Here is a 13,257-nt window from a genome sequence, read left to right on the forward strand (position 1 = left end):
CTCGGTGACTTGGTTGATGCATATCGTCGTATCCCAACTGCGTTGATCGATGCTCATGATATCCATCACTGGACTGTCTGGTCCAGAACCGATTATTTACAGATTGCCATCACATAGCTTGCATATTGCTGAGTGCGGCATTAAACAACAAACAAACCCATACAAACCAAAACAAACCAAACCAAACCAACATTGTATGTGTCGTCCAGTCAATAGCTGTTCTGATGATATCAACTGTCATTGTTTAAAGATAATAATAAACCAAATGAAGTTGAAAATTATGCAAATAGATTACATATGAACATGATGAACATGCATCATCCACAATGAAACATGCAGCTACAGGTTGGATACCAAGGATATGAGCATGACAGTTAATAAGAGGGAATAGTGTCCATTCAAACATGCCTCATATCAGGACATGCCAGGGCAAACCAAGTAACACATGCTTAGAAGCTGGTGTGGGCTGTACATCATTTCCCGAGTTACCATGTTTACCTGAGGTAACTACACCAACACAGGTACCCATTTTACAAACAGTGATTGTGCTACATGCAAATTGAATTTCATGCTGAAATATGTGACTAAACAATGACTAATAATTGAATAATGCCAAACAACAAAAATGATTGTGATGATTTTGTAACATTGTCACAAACATAGAACAATAGTTATCATTGTTAATAATTCTTAGAATACTACCTCTATTACCGTATTTGACATAATAAGCACCCAGGGCGCTCTCAAATTCAAAAATAGGGGGCTCTTATCATGCTTATTAGAATATCATTTTGGTGAAAAAAAGAGTTGAAAGATATATTTCGTGGTTTATGGTGACAGCCTGAAATGTTTATGTACGGCAGATATATTTTTCCAGAATTTAATTGCTCATAACTAAGGGTGGATATAACACATGAGTGTGTATTATACGCGGATAAATAAGTCTTGTGTACATTGATCAATCGGAAGGGGTGCTAATTGGGATTGTTAACTAGCCAATATATCAGCAAAATCACTGTGGGTGCTTATTACGTTGAATATGGTATATCTCTGCCATAAATCCTGTATTTTGGCTTCAATCACACTAACTAAAGTTTTTAGATTTTCAACAGACGTCCTCTTCAATGTCAATCACACAATTAGTTGTCGCCAAGTATTTTCATAACTACCCAAGCCATGACATCATAATGGCGGCAACCTCACTTTTTCCCCCCATATATTACTAGAGGTAGATGAATTGGGGAGGTGGGAGGAAGTACTTCGTATGTAATAGAGGTAGTATTCTTAGAATTATTAACAATGATAACTATTGTTTGTTAATTCTTATGAAACTTCTACCTCTATTACAACTCTGCCAGAATATACCAGAGGGACCCTGATGGGATCTGCCTCTAGTAACACCCTGTGTAATTGACAGCCAGGAAACCATAATGTACTGATTCTAATCCTGCTGAGATAATTTCCTCTGAAATTCCCCTCGAGGAATGGAAAATCAGAAATGTATGTACATAATCGGTCAAATATGTGATATTATCACTAGATTTGCGTTATATTTGCTGATCTTGATCATGATAATGAGATTATTTCTAACCTATTTCTGCTTAAAGGCCGGGATCCAAAAATGAAAAAAAACCAATGGGTTTCCAATTAGCATCTGATTGGCTACTTCTCTGCTGGGAAGATCTTATCTGCCTGTGACAGACAGGACTGTAACAGCTATTGGAGCCAGGCAGGGCCAAAGGTGAAGCATGGAATTTACTACAAAAGTAAACACGAGTGGTTCATAGTAAATTTTGAAATGTGAACTTGAGACTACTGTTTGTAGCAAGGCCCAGTGGATACAGCAGTCAACAATTTGGTAACAGATTTCACACCATGCCATAAGTCATTCTGGTTTTCGTTATTCCAGTGTCTCGAACAAATTTATTAATTGACAAGTTCCGGTCATGGGTGTGCACATTTATTGGGACATCCTTTTCTTTAAAAAAGTTGTAAATTCTTTCAGTCCCAATGCGTTCATGTCTTTGAGATACTGGATCATGTTGTTTGGTGACATGCTCACACTAGCATCTCCAATAGCAACAACACTGCTGTCCTTGGCATTCTTCCGCCAACCATGTCGGGCATTGGACATAATGTTAATACCATCTAAATGTTCATATCCAGCTACTTCTTCCAATAAGGCTGTGTCACAGGAATCTTCAAACTCAGATTGAACAATGTTCTTGTAAGAATTCAGTTGATCCTTCCTATATCTTTGTGAGAGACTTCCAATACCGGCAGCTGAACAAAATCTTTTATACTGGACAGGTATGAGACCACTTCTGTAAAATGCATGTCCCAGCTTCTCATTAACCAGGAATTTGTTGTTGGGAAGATAAGGTGATGATGCTAAACGGTACTGGTGTGACCTCGTTACAGCATGTCCTTTGTAGTTGGTCTGCTTCAGAGACAGTTTACTTGAACATTTACGCCCATGCTGCTCTGCTACATCTAGGCCCATTTTCATGGATGACTCGAATATGATGAAAAACCTGTCATCAGTGTCCCCAGCTCCTGCTCTGAGGTGTGTCACGGGTGGATCTTCTGGGACAGGCAGGCAATGGTTTCGGAGGTAGTATGTCAAGACATAATCAAGGACGGCAGCATTATTGGCAGGCATATTAGTTTCTGCCCGCAAATGTATCTTCACCTGTTTAATCTTTTGAAGAATGCCTCTCTTCACATCATCATTACCAGGTACTTCAATAGTGAAACGCGCTGATCGCCCACTTGGATCCGCCATAGTAGAAGATCACTTTTATCAGTTAGAAAATTCAGAAACAAGCGATTTGTTGTCGAAGGTCAGTAGTCAATTGAAAACAAAATGATAATGAAGTCAGTGACTAAGACAAGGGCTGGCCACTTTTTAGAGGTAGGGGAGGAGATACATGGCAAAACAACCATGGCACAGAAAATAGTAATTAGAGTGTGTCTAGAATGATCAGTGGTTGAACGTGGGGGTTAAAGGAAATATTTACATTAAATTTACTGAAAGATGACCAAATACCAATAACAAATATATCTTGCACAACTGTCTCCACCCCCACTGATATAGAATGAAGGGTCCCCCAAAGTGTGCCATGCTATCATCACAGAGTGGAAGGTCAGTGCATGGGGGGTCAGTTTCACTCCCAGCTGATGGGAGAATGTAATGTGAAACCATGAATGAGATTCTCCCTTCCATCCAGACAAGTTGCTATGGATACTCACCACCCTCTGGCTGTCATCTTGAAATATTAGATAGTATTCGAAATATTTCATAAAATGTATTTGAATGTTGCTCTGCTCTTAGCATTAAGACTGTTGGTGCCATAATGGGAGGACACACCCCCTGTCTCTTTTATACCCGCATGCAGGCCTTTAATGACATCATTTCTTGTTAAATTTGGATTTCGTGACCTTAATACCGGTGATGACTTCACTTCTGGTTATGACGTCACTTTCGGTATGTCACTTCTCCTTTTCTAAGTAAAGGTGTCTCTCTAGGTCTATTTCTTCCCAAAGACATCATTTCCTGATTATATGAACCCTGTTCTGCTATTTCCGGTGCTGACGTTGTTTCCAATTATGTTCACACTTCCGGTGATGACGTCACTTCCAGTCAAATGGAGACAGTTGATATTCAAGGTGCTTCTAATCCATCCTACACCTAATAGACAGAATAATTAAGGGTGAATTGGCCCTCTGATGCTGCTGGTGTCGGATCCTTGTATACGAAGTCTGAGAGCGATCCTAGAGTTATTGAGGTCCAATGTTGATCATGGGTGAGACTTGAATAGTCCAAGGCATGTTATTCTGAAACACTTGTTGATGTTGCCATGGCTAGGAGAAAAGACACTGTCCTGGCTTTTAGGAGTAGGGTAGCTTCGCCATGGGCTGGTAAGGATCTGTTAACCATGTCGATAGTACAATAGATAGATTCCACTTTGGGAAGATACAAGGTGTTCGAACATCTTCTAATAGAAAGGATCTCATTGCTCTGTTTAGAATGGGATGGTTTCAGACTGATAATCCATCATGTTGAAGTACAGAATGAAGGGCTGATTTGTAACCTTCGATCATCCCATGTCAGAATTTGTTGTCTTGATGTAAAACCGCTACCATAGGGATGGATATAGCAATAGTTATAATCCCTTGTTGTGTTCTCCACTGGACGAAGTTGTCCCATCTGGTGTCATAAGTAAGGGAGAATGAAGTTCTCAATGACCTACCCACAGCTTCTGAGGCACTCTCAGAATATCCCGATGTCTGTATCTTCCGAGTGATAACTTCCAGGTGGTTAAATGTAGGCTGGACAGATTGTCTTGGAAAATACTGGACTTGGGTTGTCATAGCAGATCTCAACGGAGAGGTAGCTGGATAGGTTCCTCCATTAGTAATCTTAGTAGTCTTGGGAACCATATGGCCCTGTTGGGCCATCTTGTGTCTCTCAGTTTAATTACGCAATCCGTCTCCTCCACGCAATCCGTCTCCCCCACCTTGTGGATGACTTTATCTAGGAGAGTGAGTGAGTGAGCGAGTTTGGTTTTACGCCGCTTTTAGCAATATTCAAGCAATATCACTGTAGGGGACATGAGAAATGGGGTTCACACATTTTACCCATGTCAGGAATCAAACCCAGGTCTTCGGCGTGACGAGCGAACGCTTTAACCACTAGACTACCCGACCGCCCCTTGTCTAAGAGGGACCATGGTGGGAATGCGAAAGCAAATGGATTCGTCCAATCCATCAATAGCAATCTGGTGAGCTCTTGGGTCTGGAACTGGACTGACATAAACCGAAAGTTGGTTATTCTGAATGTAGGCCACTACAAGATGCATCTTCCATTCCAGGATGACCTAATAGATGGCCTTCATTTCCTTGCAGTTGACATGAAGGTTTCTCTTTTGTGTTCCACGATCCCTGTACTGTGAGATCGTCCATATGGGCTCCACATCTCGAATCTGACGTGTCTGTGAATAGATTGTGTTCTGGCGTCGGGGTAAGTCAGAGGGATGCCGCTCATCACATGCTCTCTGTGATTCCACCAATGGAGGTCTCGCATTTATCTGGGAGGTAACTGAGGCTGGAACTCTAGGCTGTGAGATCGTATAGAGTTGATCCCTGTCTGTAAAGGACATAGCATCAGCGACTTGCTGGGTTGTCTTGAAAGTGATTGAATCATCTCTATAGTCTTGTCGAATCAATCCTCTGGTGAGCATCGATAACCCCCTGTCTTGCTGGAATCTTGCACCAATGTATATGATGTCTTGAACCGGAGTAGTCTCGGACTTGGAAGGATTGACAAGGAAGCTTAGGTAGGTCACAAGCATCAAACTTGGGTGGAGAGTAAGTCTTCCTGCATTCAGACTATTTGCGTACTAGCTTCATAAAGTCTTCGTCCAAACTTGCATCAACCAAGTCAGCAAGCCTGACCATTCGATCCCGTTTGTCGCCTCTTATGACGAGCATGGGTTGATGAACTATTCTCTATCCAGATTCTGGCTCTGCTGTCAGGAGGTGTGACAACAGCAATGTAACGTGTACATAATATGCCAGTACTTCATATACATACTGTACAGGTACAAGCAATCAGCGATGCGCATCTGGCTCTGCTGTCAGGAGGTGTGACAACAGCAATATCAACGTGTACATAATGAGCCAGTACTTCATATACATACTGTACAGGTACAAGCAATCAGCGATGCGCATCTGGCTCTGCTGTCAGGAGGTGTGACAACAGCAATATCAACGTGTACATAATGAGCCAGTACTTCATAAACATACTGTACAGGTACAAGCAATCAGTGATACACGTCTGGCTCTGCTGTCAGGTGTGACAACAGCAATATCAACATGTACATAATGAGCCAGTACTTCATATACATACTGTACAGGTACAAGCAATCAGTGATGCACGTCTGGCTCTGCTGTCAGGAGGTGTGACAACAGCAATATCAACGTGTACATGATGAGCCAGTACTTTACCATGCTGTACAGATACAAGCAATCAGCATTGTGAGCCCGGCTCTGCTGTCAGGAGGTGTGGCAGCATCAGACATGCAGGCTACATACGGTGGCACATGTAGCAGCAGGTATGTGCCAGTACTGCTGTGGCCAGATGCTATCAGACAGAGTGATACCTGGCTCCTGTGCTGCACACAGATATGTATACACTAGCTGGTGTATGTGGGAAATATGGCACGGTCAATGTGAACAAGTAAACATGTATACCACATGTACCAGCTGAGTGTCATTGTGTTCACAAGCACCAACATCTGCCTTGTCAGGTACTGCAATGTGAGCAATTAGTTTGTTTGGGTGTTGCACATATTTCCATGCTTGTTTTACACAAAATCCATAAATAACCTGAGTCTATACATGTAGCAACACACATAAGACATGAGTCGTTAGCCTGGTGCACATTCAAACATTACATATCTCACCAACATGATCAAGCACAGCAAGCACAGCAAGCAAAAATCACATGCACCTCAATCCCATGTACTAATGTTCACTTACCCTGGCTAAAAACACTACTTACATAAATGTTTTCATAAATAACACATAAGCATGATCACAAAATAGTAACTAAGTCGAGGTCAAAATAATTATTTGTTTTATGGACGAATTGGTATGTAAATATCTGTGTTCAGGAAGGAACAATAAAATAAAGGAATTTGTTCAAGTTCTCAGAAGACAAAAAAAAAATTCACAATAAACTCTTAAAACATGTAAAAAGCCTATACCATTATGACTCAGATCATCAAGAAAGTCAAAGTTTTCAATTTCACTAAACTACATTTGTAACGAACACGCTTGAAACGAACTGATGGATATAACTGTTTTTTGGTCCTGGCCATTTGCTGTATATATGCTGTATACATGCTTAATAACGAACTACGGTTATAACCAACTAAAATTAGTGGTCCGGTTGAGTTCCTTATAACCGCAGTTTACTGTATCAACATATTTCTGGGGAAGTCGGTTGAACATTTACTTTATTTTTGAACATTCACCATCTGATCAAATGCAATTTCACAAACCATCCCATTTTCACAATGATGATTTTCATGTATTTCAAACAGAAAGTTACCAAAACATGCAAACAATCTCGATGTTCGCATTGTCAAGAAAATAGTGTGAATGGTTGCTTACCACATGTACAGAGTTATCGTCAGTTATGACAATCATACTCCTTGACAAAGTTCAAGGACCTTTCACAATTGACTATAGTAACTTGACATAATGCAAGAAGAAATGTCAACAAGAACAATCAAAATGTACAAAAAAACCATATATTTTTGGTTATTTTAGTCCACCAGTCTTTGTCAATGTTTACCACCATTAACAGTGTTAAACAAGAAATAATCATTGAATCTGTTTGGCCGTGTGTGTTATTTTTTTGCAACTTGGAAACAACTTGTCTGGCAGGTGCCGTAAAACAAGTAAATAATTTGTGCCTCAGTTCATCAAATAAATAATTTGAATCTTTTTAAACAAATTTGAACTACTTCAGCTATATGCATGTTACTTCCAATCTCACACACAGACACACACACGTATGTACACCATTGTACACAAAGCAGGAGAAATCCTCTGATCCACTGAAAGAAGCAGGAACCCTACAAGCAATATACCAATTCCTACAGCATTTATAGATTTGTTTCTGTCATACTGAACAAAATGCTTTAAACCATGTTATCTTATTTTAAATATTTAATATATGATTATTATCCCCGTTAACCATGTTAACATCAATATGATATTTACGTTTTAACCCACAATGTCAGTGTCATTCCCCCATGTCTTTTCTTCGTGACAACCAGACATTTAAATCTTTCTTGTACTTTGATTCTCAGATATTGGTTACTCACCAATTTCAACCAAATCAGTGATTCAAAGAAAATTGATGTAAGTGATGTAATGTTTCCTTAACAATACTTAAAACTCACTCAGTTGTTTATCATGAAGGTTGCTAGAATGCCTGAGAAAGTACAAAGTGAGAGCTGGTGGATTTTTAAGCGGAAAAAGACATCTAATACTAAGCTAGGCTAGACCCATTTCTTTCTTGTTTCTTTGCTTTTCATAAAATCTGCAGCAATGAAAATGAATGAAATATGTTTATTTTACACAGTACTTCAGAGTACTTAAATGTCATCAGTTTTGTATCAAGTTTTCAAGACCATTTTAATTGACAGCATGAAACATATAACACATTATTTAAGAAACATTCTAAAAAACAACTCTGAATTATTAAGTTGTGTCAAATCTTTGTTGTACAAATTACATTGAAAAACTATTCTTTGTAATTATTGATGATCTAACAAATGTCTTATTCACTGAAAATGGTCAAAGCAATTAATTTTTTTATGAAAATTTGAAATAATAACAATGGTGATAATTTTCTAGAAAATCTCTAAAACAAGAAATCAATCTGGTCTTGCCTAAAACAGCGCCATCACCACATAAGCAGGTTAGTAGACAGTGCAGCAGTGACTACATATAATAGGTATACTTACAAGGCCAACTTTCTGCTTGTAATGTAGAGTAAATAACATTAGTAGAGCTATAGAAATATAGGCAAAAGCATCAAGCAGATGATAATACATATGATAACTATATACTATGACCAGTAGAAGCAGACATGTTATGAAGCAATGAAGATATGACAGGGCTATATACCAGAATACTACAGTGATCATGGTGGCGCAGTGAGGCCCTGGGCACAGTGAGTTTCAGCCTCCCACTATGAACAACATGGAGACACTACTACCAGGATTCCACCCATTTTCAAATTTGGTCCATGGGACTAAAAGAGACCAGTTTCACAACATTTCTTTAAAATTCTAAGAACATATTGTAATGGTACAGAAGAGTGTAATGTGTGAAACTGATAAAGTCCTAACATGCCTCATGAAGTGTCTAGTCACAGCATAGGTTTGTGAGAATGTCTTGTCGAAAATTCCTCACCATGTTCAATGCAAGTTGAGAATCAGTGGTGGGAGGAAACACCGATGCATCAGTGGATCGCGACATTTTACTTCCCGATACAAGTATCAATCAAAGTCGCACACTAAGTACAAGATATTGATTCATACCTTAAATGTTTACTTTAATGGCTGTTACACCAAAGACTAATTAGTAGTAAAAAAATAAAGTGTGAAAAAGTAAATATTTCAATTCCTTGGATCATACTTGACACTGCCAGCTGTAAATTGTCAGTGTGCCAGGTATTTGACTATCCTGTCTATGAAAAAGATAGCTTACCCACCACAGATTAAGAGCACTTACAAGTATCGTGATACGTGATCGTGATACATATCGGATCGCACAGTTGGTGTAACGTCCCAGCCCTAAGAATCATAGATGATAATGTTATATAACATTATGAATAACATAGAAATATTGATAACTTATCATGCTGCTGGTTTCCCAGTCACATTCTTAAAATGTAGAGGTTTGTACAAGAGCTCATTCTAACCTATTGTCATCCTATTGCTATGACTCCTCCAGTTGGAAGTACTGGCAGCATTCATCTGGCCATGTGTTGATGGTGCTATGAGTATCCATGACATCTATACTTACTTAAAGAGTATATTTATCCTTTCTATACATGTTACTTGTGTAGAGACGGTCAGTGATGAACACTGACATTTATTCCCCAACCACACCTTCATCATTATTTAAGCCTTGGCAGCTTACAGCCAGGTAAAGAGTGATGTTATATAATTGTAGCTTGGGTATTTGTCTATTCAAGCAAGAGAGACAAAGTGATGAGTTTCCAGGTTGGGAATGGAATTGAATGAACGTGCCATGTCGGTGGTGTTTGAAACTTGAATTGTATATGCCATGTTGGCAATGTGTGAATTAAAACTTTGTGCATCAATTGGACTACAATGGATTTATGTCCAATGTGAAATTCATTGGCTCTTGTTGGAACATAAGATAATATTTCAGCAATATTATATCTTCAATTGTATTCACTGATACTTGCTTATGATTATTATGACTTATGTGATTTTCGACTTGCAGAAATAAACTGTTTTTAATTTGTTGTGTGATGACTCTCTTTGTTTCGAATGAAGTAGTGTACGGATCCACTCATAACAGTGTCAACTACAATGATTTATCAGTTTGTTTACATCATGTACACAGCCCCATTAACTATATATACATTTAGATACACAAATAAATCAGATATGTTTTATATCTGGGCTGAAAAAAGGCAACATGAATCTTAGGTAAATAGCCTTAACCATGCAGATGTTGATGTGTAAAGAGACCTATTTCTGGGGAATACAGCTCACTTGTCTCAGCTCTCGCCCTAATACTTTTAATAAAACATTGAGTAATGATAACCACAACACATGAGCAGCAGCAGAAGCTAACATTTATAGTCCACTAATCCTTATAATGATAACATATAGCAAACACCTCAAAAATGGCAAATTTCTACTAGTCCTTATAATACCTTAGCTATTTGGCAGTTTTGGAGGAACTATAGGACTTGTGCCAACTTCTATCGCTGATGAGAACTTTCTATATCTTTACACTAGCAGCTGTGATATCTTTTCACTGCTCCTTAACTTTCTTACAAAGACTTTACCACATGAACAATGATACCAAGATCATATCAAGAAAAACAGTGTTGACATTACTTAAGAATTGACCTTCACTTTGTGTGAGTTCATTGGATTATGAACCTTCATAGAGTGAGGGCCAAACTGTATGAACGTCGGAGCTTGCGACGATGTTTATACAATGTTTGGCCCTCAATGACTTCATGTTTACACTGACAGCCTAACAACAACCAGCTATATCGCGGAATAAAATAGTTCCCCAAAAAGAGAGGTGACATGAGCGAATGGATGCAGAACTTGCTCTTCAGAAACATCTTACAAAACACATGTGTTCATATAATATCCCCATTAGATGAGAAAGGTCTGTAATGAACTACCTCAGTAAGTCAGTCACAATGACAGCACGTCGTAATACATTTACATCAAGTACAAGACGTCAAAATGGCCGACACGATAAACGTGACGGGAGGATTTCTGAAGTTGTTAATGAACCTGTGGCGGTTACATGTGTTAGTCATCATTGATCAACTGACCAATTATTAAAAGGTGATTAAAGATGCGTCAAACAGACACCAAGGTAAATTCGTAGATTGCTGGAGACGGTCACTGTCAGCCTAGACACGGATCGAGTCGATACTGACGATAGTTTGGATGTGCATTTTTTCGTTTGTTCATTAGGATGGGCCGTAGCGAGGAAATTTGTGAACAATCATGCAGTCAAGCTCTCTTACGTTTCTCAATGTATACTGAATTGCTCAGACCAAGATTAAAGGTTCTAAATTATCAGAAATAATGCTTATGTATGTTTTCGTGCTAGGGAATTCCCAGGGGTTTCCCCAGGAATGTGGAAGTAGTCTGTCAGCGTTTACGTCATTTCAAGAACACGGTCTCTTGAAAAACGTATGAACATCAAATTGTGTCGTTCATACACTTATGAACCTCAATTTCGCGGTCATGTGCAAAAGCCGTATATCGTGTAAACCTCAAATTAAAAAATTATATGGTTATGTTTAGGAAACATTACACAAAAATCAGTGAATTTGCACGAGGCAAAAATAAAAAGGCATAAGCACTTTTTAACGGTTTCATCAACTCTCTATATTTACCAAATTTGAAAAGTATCTTTAGGACATTTTGCATGCGGTCTGTCAAATGTCCTTGACACTGAACTGAACTGTAATCATGGTAATACTGATAGATGACACAAAGAACAATTGAACTAAACTTGCCAAAGAACAAAACAAAGAATAATTACAACTAACAGCATAATTTTAACTCCACATGTTAAATTCATGTCCTTGTATCATGTTTCTCTGTTTTTACATGTCATTTGGGGCAAGAAGTATGAGAACATGTCAACATTTTCATCTGAAAAATATTCGAAGAAGGATGCCCAAAACAATTTATCAAATGACTGTCATGGAAAAGACAAAAGGCATTATTGAGGAAATTCTGCTCATCCATTAGCCATCAATTGATATAAATCCACATCCATCAGAATTGACAATAAACGATGCACCCATCGGCATTCTCAAAATAGGCCAAATCAATAGATCGGCTAAAAATACAGCTGATCCAGTTTTCCCTCCTATTAATCAAGAACTGCTCTGCCTGTTCCCTATCAGAATTTCAAAGAAATCACAGCTACATAAAGACACTGTGTCGTGTGCCAGTCATAACACTCAGGAGATTTGGATACGCGATTGCCACATCAGATACAAACCTCACTCGTGCTCGGCAAAAATTTGGAAAATGAGTATTTGGTCAAAATTCTGACTAACCGACTGAGATACATATTGATTTATGTACATTTGACCAGAAATGATCATCCAAGGCAAGGTTTCGCCCCCCTCAATATTATCAAGCCAACAAGGCATCCTAATAAATAACATTAACGGTTTTTCAAGTTTTGGGCTAGTGTTACGAGAGCGCGGGGATAAAAAGCCTGGATCGATTTATCTTTTGAGTAGCGAATATCTTCCTTCGTCCTTGCCATTGATTCCCACACATCAGTGATACGCCAATATACTCTAGCAAATGATTATCTTTATTCTTGGATAAAGGAAATCCTTCCACTGAGTATCTTCATGAGGGATCCTGCTAGCTCTAAGATTATGCTTAATTAAACACTGCTAGAGTTTCACAATCATGAACATGATGGTAGGAGTGTGTTAAATAAAAATACAATTTTACGACACACACAGATGGTAGAGTCCCTTGAAAACGGTAAAAATGTGGCTCATAAATTGAATATAACCATTTCCTAGTACAGCTACATTTGTAATGATGAAGAACTACACCTATTGTTTTCAAAAGGAACCTGATTAATCAGGTATGGAAAATAGCACCAGCCTGTTATCTCAGACCACTTTTGTTAATTTTAAAGGTATCCTATGGGCATGTAGAATTTCAAATATTTTTTGGAGTATCACAATTCAAGCAAGCAGACATTCTTGGGATTTTTTCATCCCTGTTAATCAGATAATATTTACTGAAAAGTCTGATTTGAAAATTTGTACAATTGGCATGACTGGCACAAGTTCGCTAAAAATTCAAGTTTTTAATATAAGGAAACAAATCAAGATAAAAGCCTTTGAGGCCACTGTAAACCTGGTTCCTGGTAAAACATGGTAAAACTCTATCAAAATATTTC

The 13,257-nt window shown here is 38.5% G+C and overlaps 1 protein-coding gene across 3 annotated transcripts in view; it reads right to left on the minus strand.

Moving 5' to 3' along the window:
• Positions 1–13,257, minus strand: part of LOC139479087 (chondroitin sulfate proteoglycan 4-like) — a 46,721-nt gene that overhangs the window by 15,056 nt on the left and 18,408 nt on the right. Inside the window, exon 2 of one of the 3 annotated variants that reach the window (XM_071261856.1) lies at positions 8,544–8,555. The exons of 1 other annotated variant lie outside the window; for it this stretch is intronic. In XM_071261856.1, the coding sequence (XP_071117957.1) occupies positions 8,544–8,555 (12 nt within the window). Of the gene's footprint in view, positions 1–8,543; positions 8,559–13,257 lie in introns of all 3 variants that reach the window. One more of the 3 variants, XM_071261847.1, reaches the window with a different exon arrangement.

Source organism: Haliotis cracherodii, unplaced genomic scaffold, assembly GCF_022045235.1.
Source record: "Haliotis cracherodii isolate W230 unplaced genomic scaffold, xgHalCrac1.p SCAF_1, whole genome shotgun sequence".
NCBI classification, from domain to species: domain Eukaryota; kingdom Metazoa; phylum Mollusca; class Gastropoda; order Lepetellida; family Haliotidae; genus Haliotis; species Haliotis cracherodii.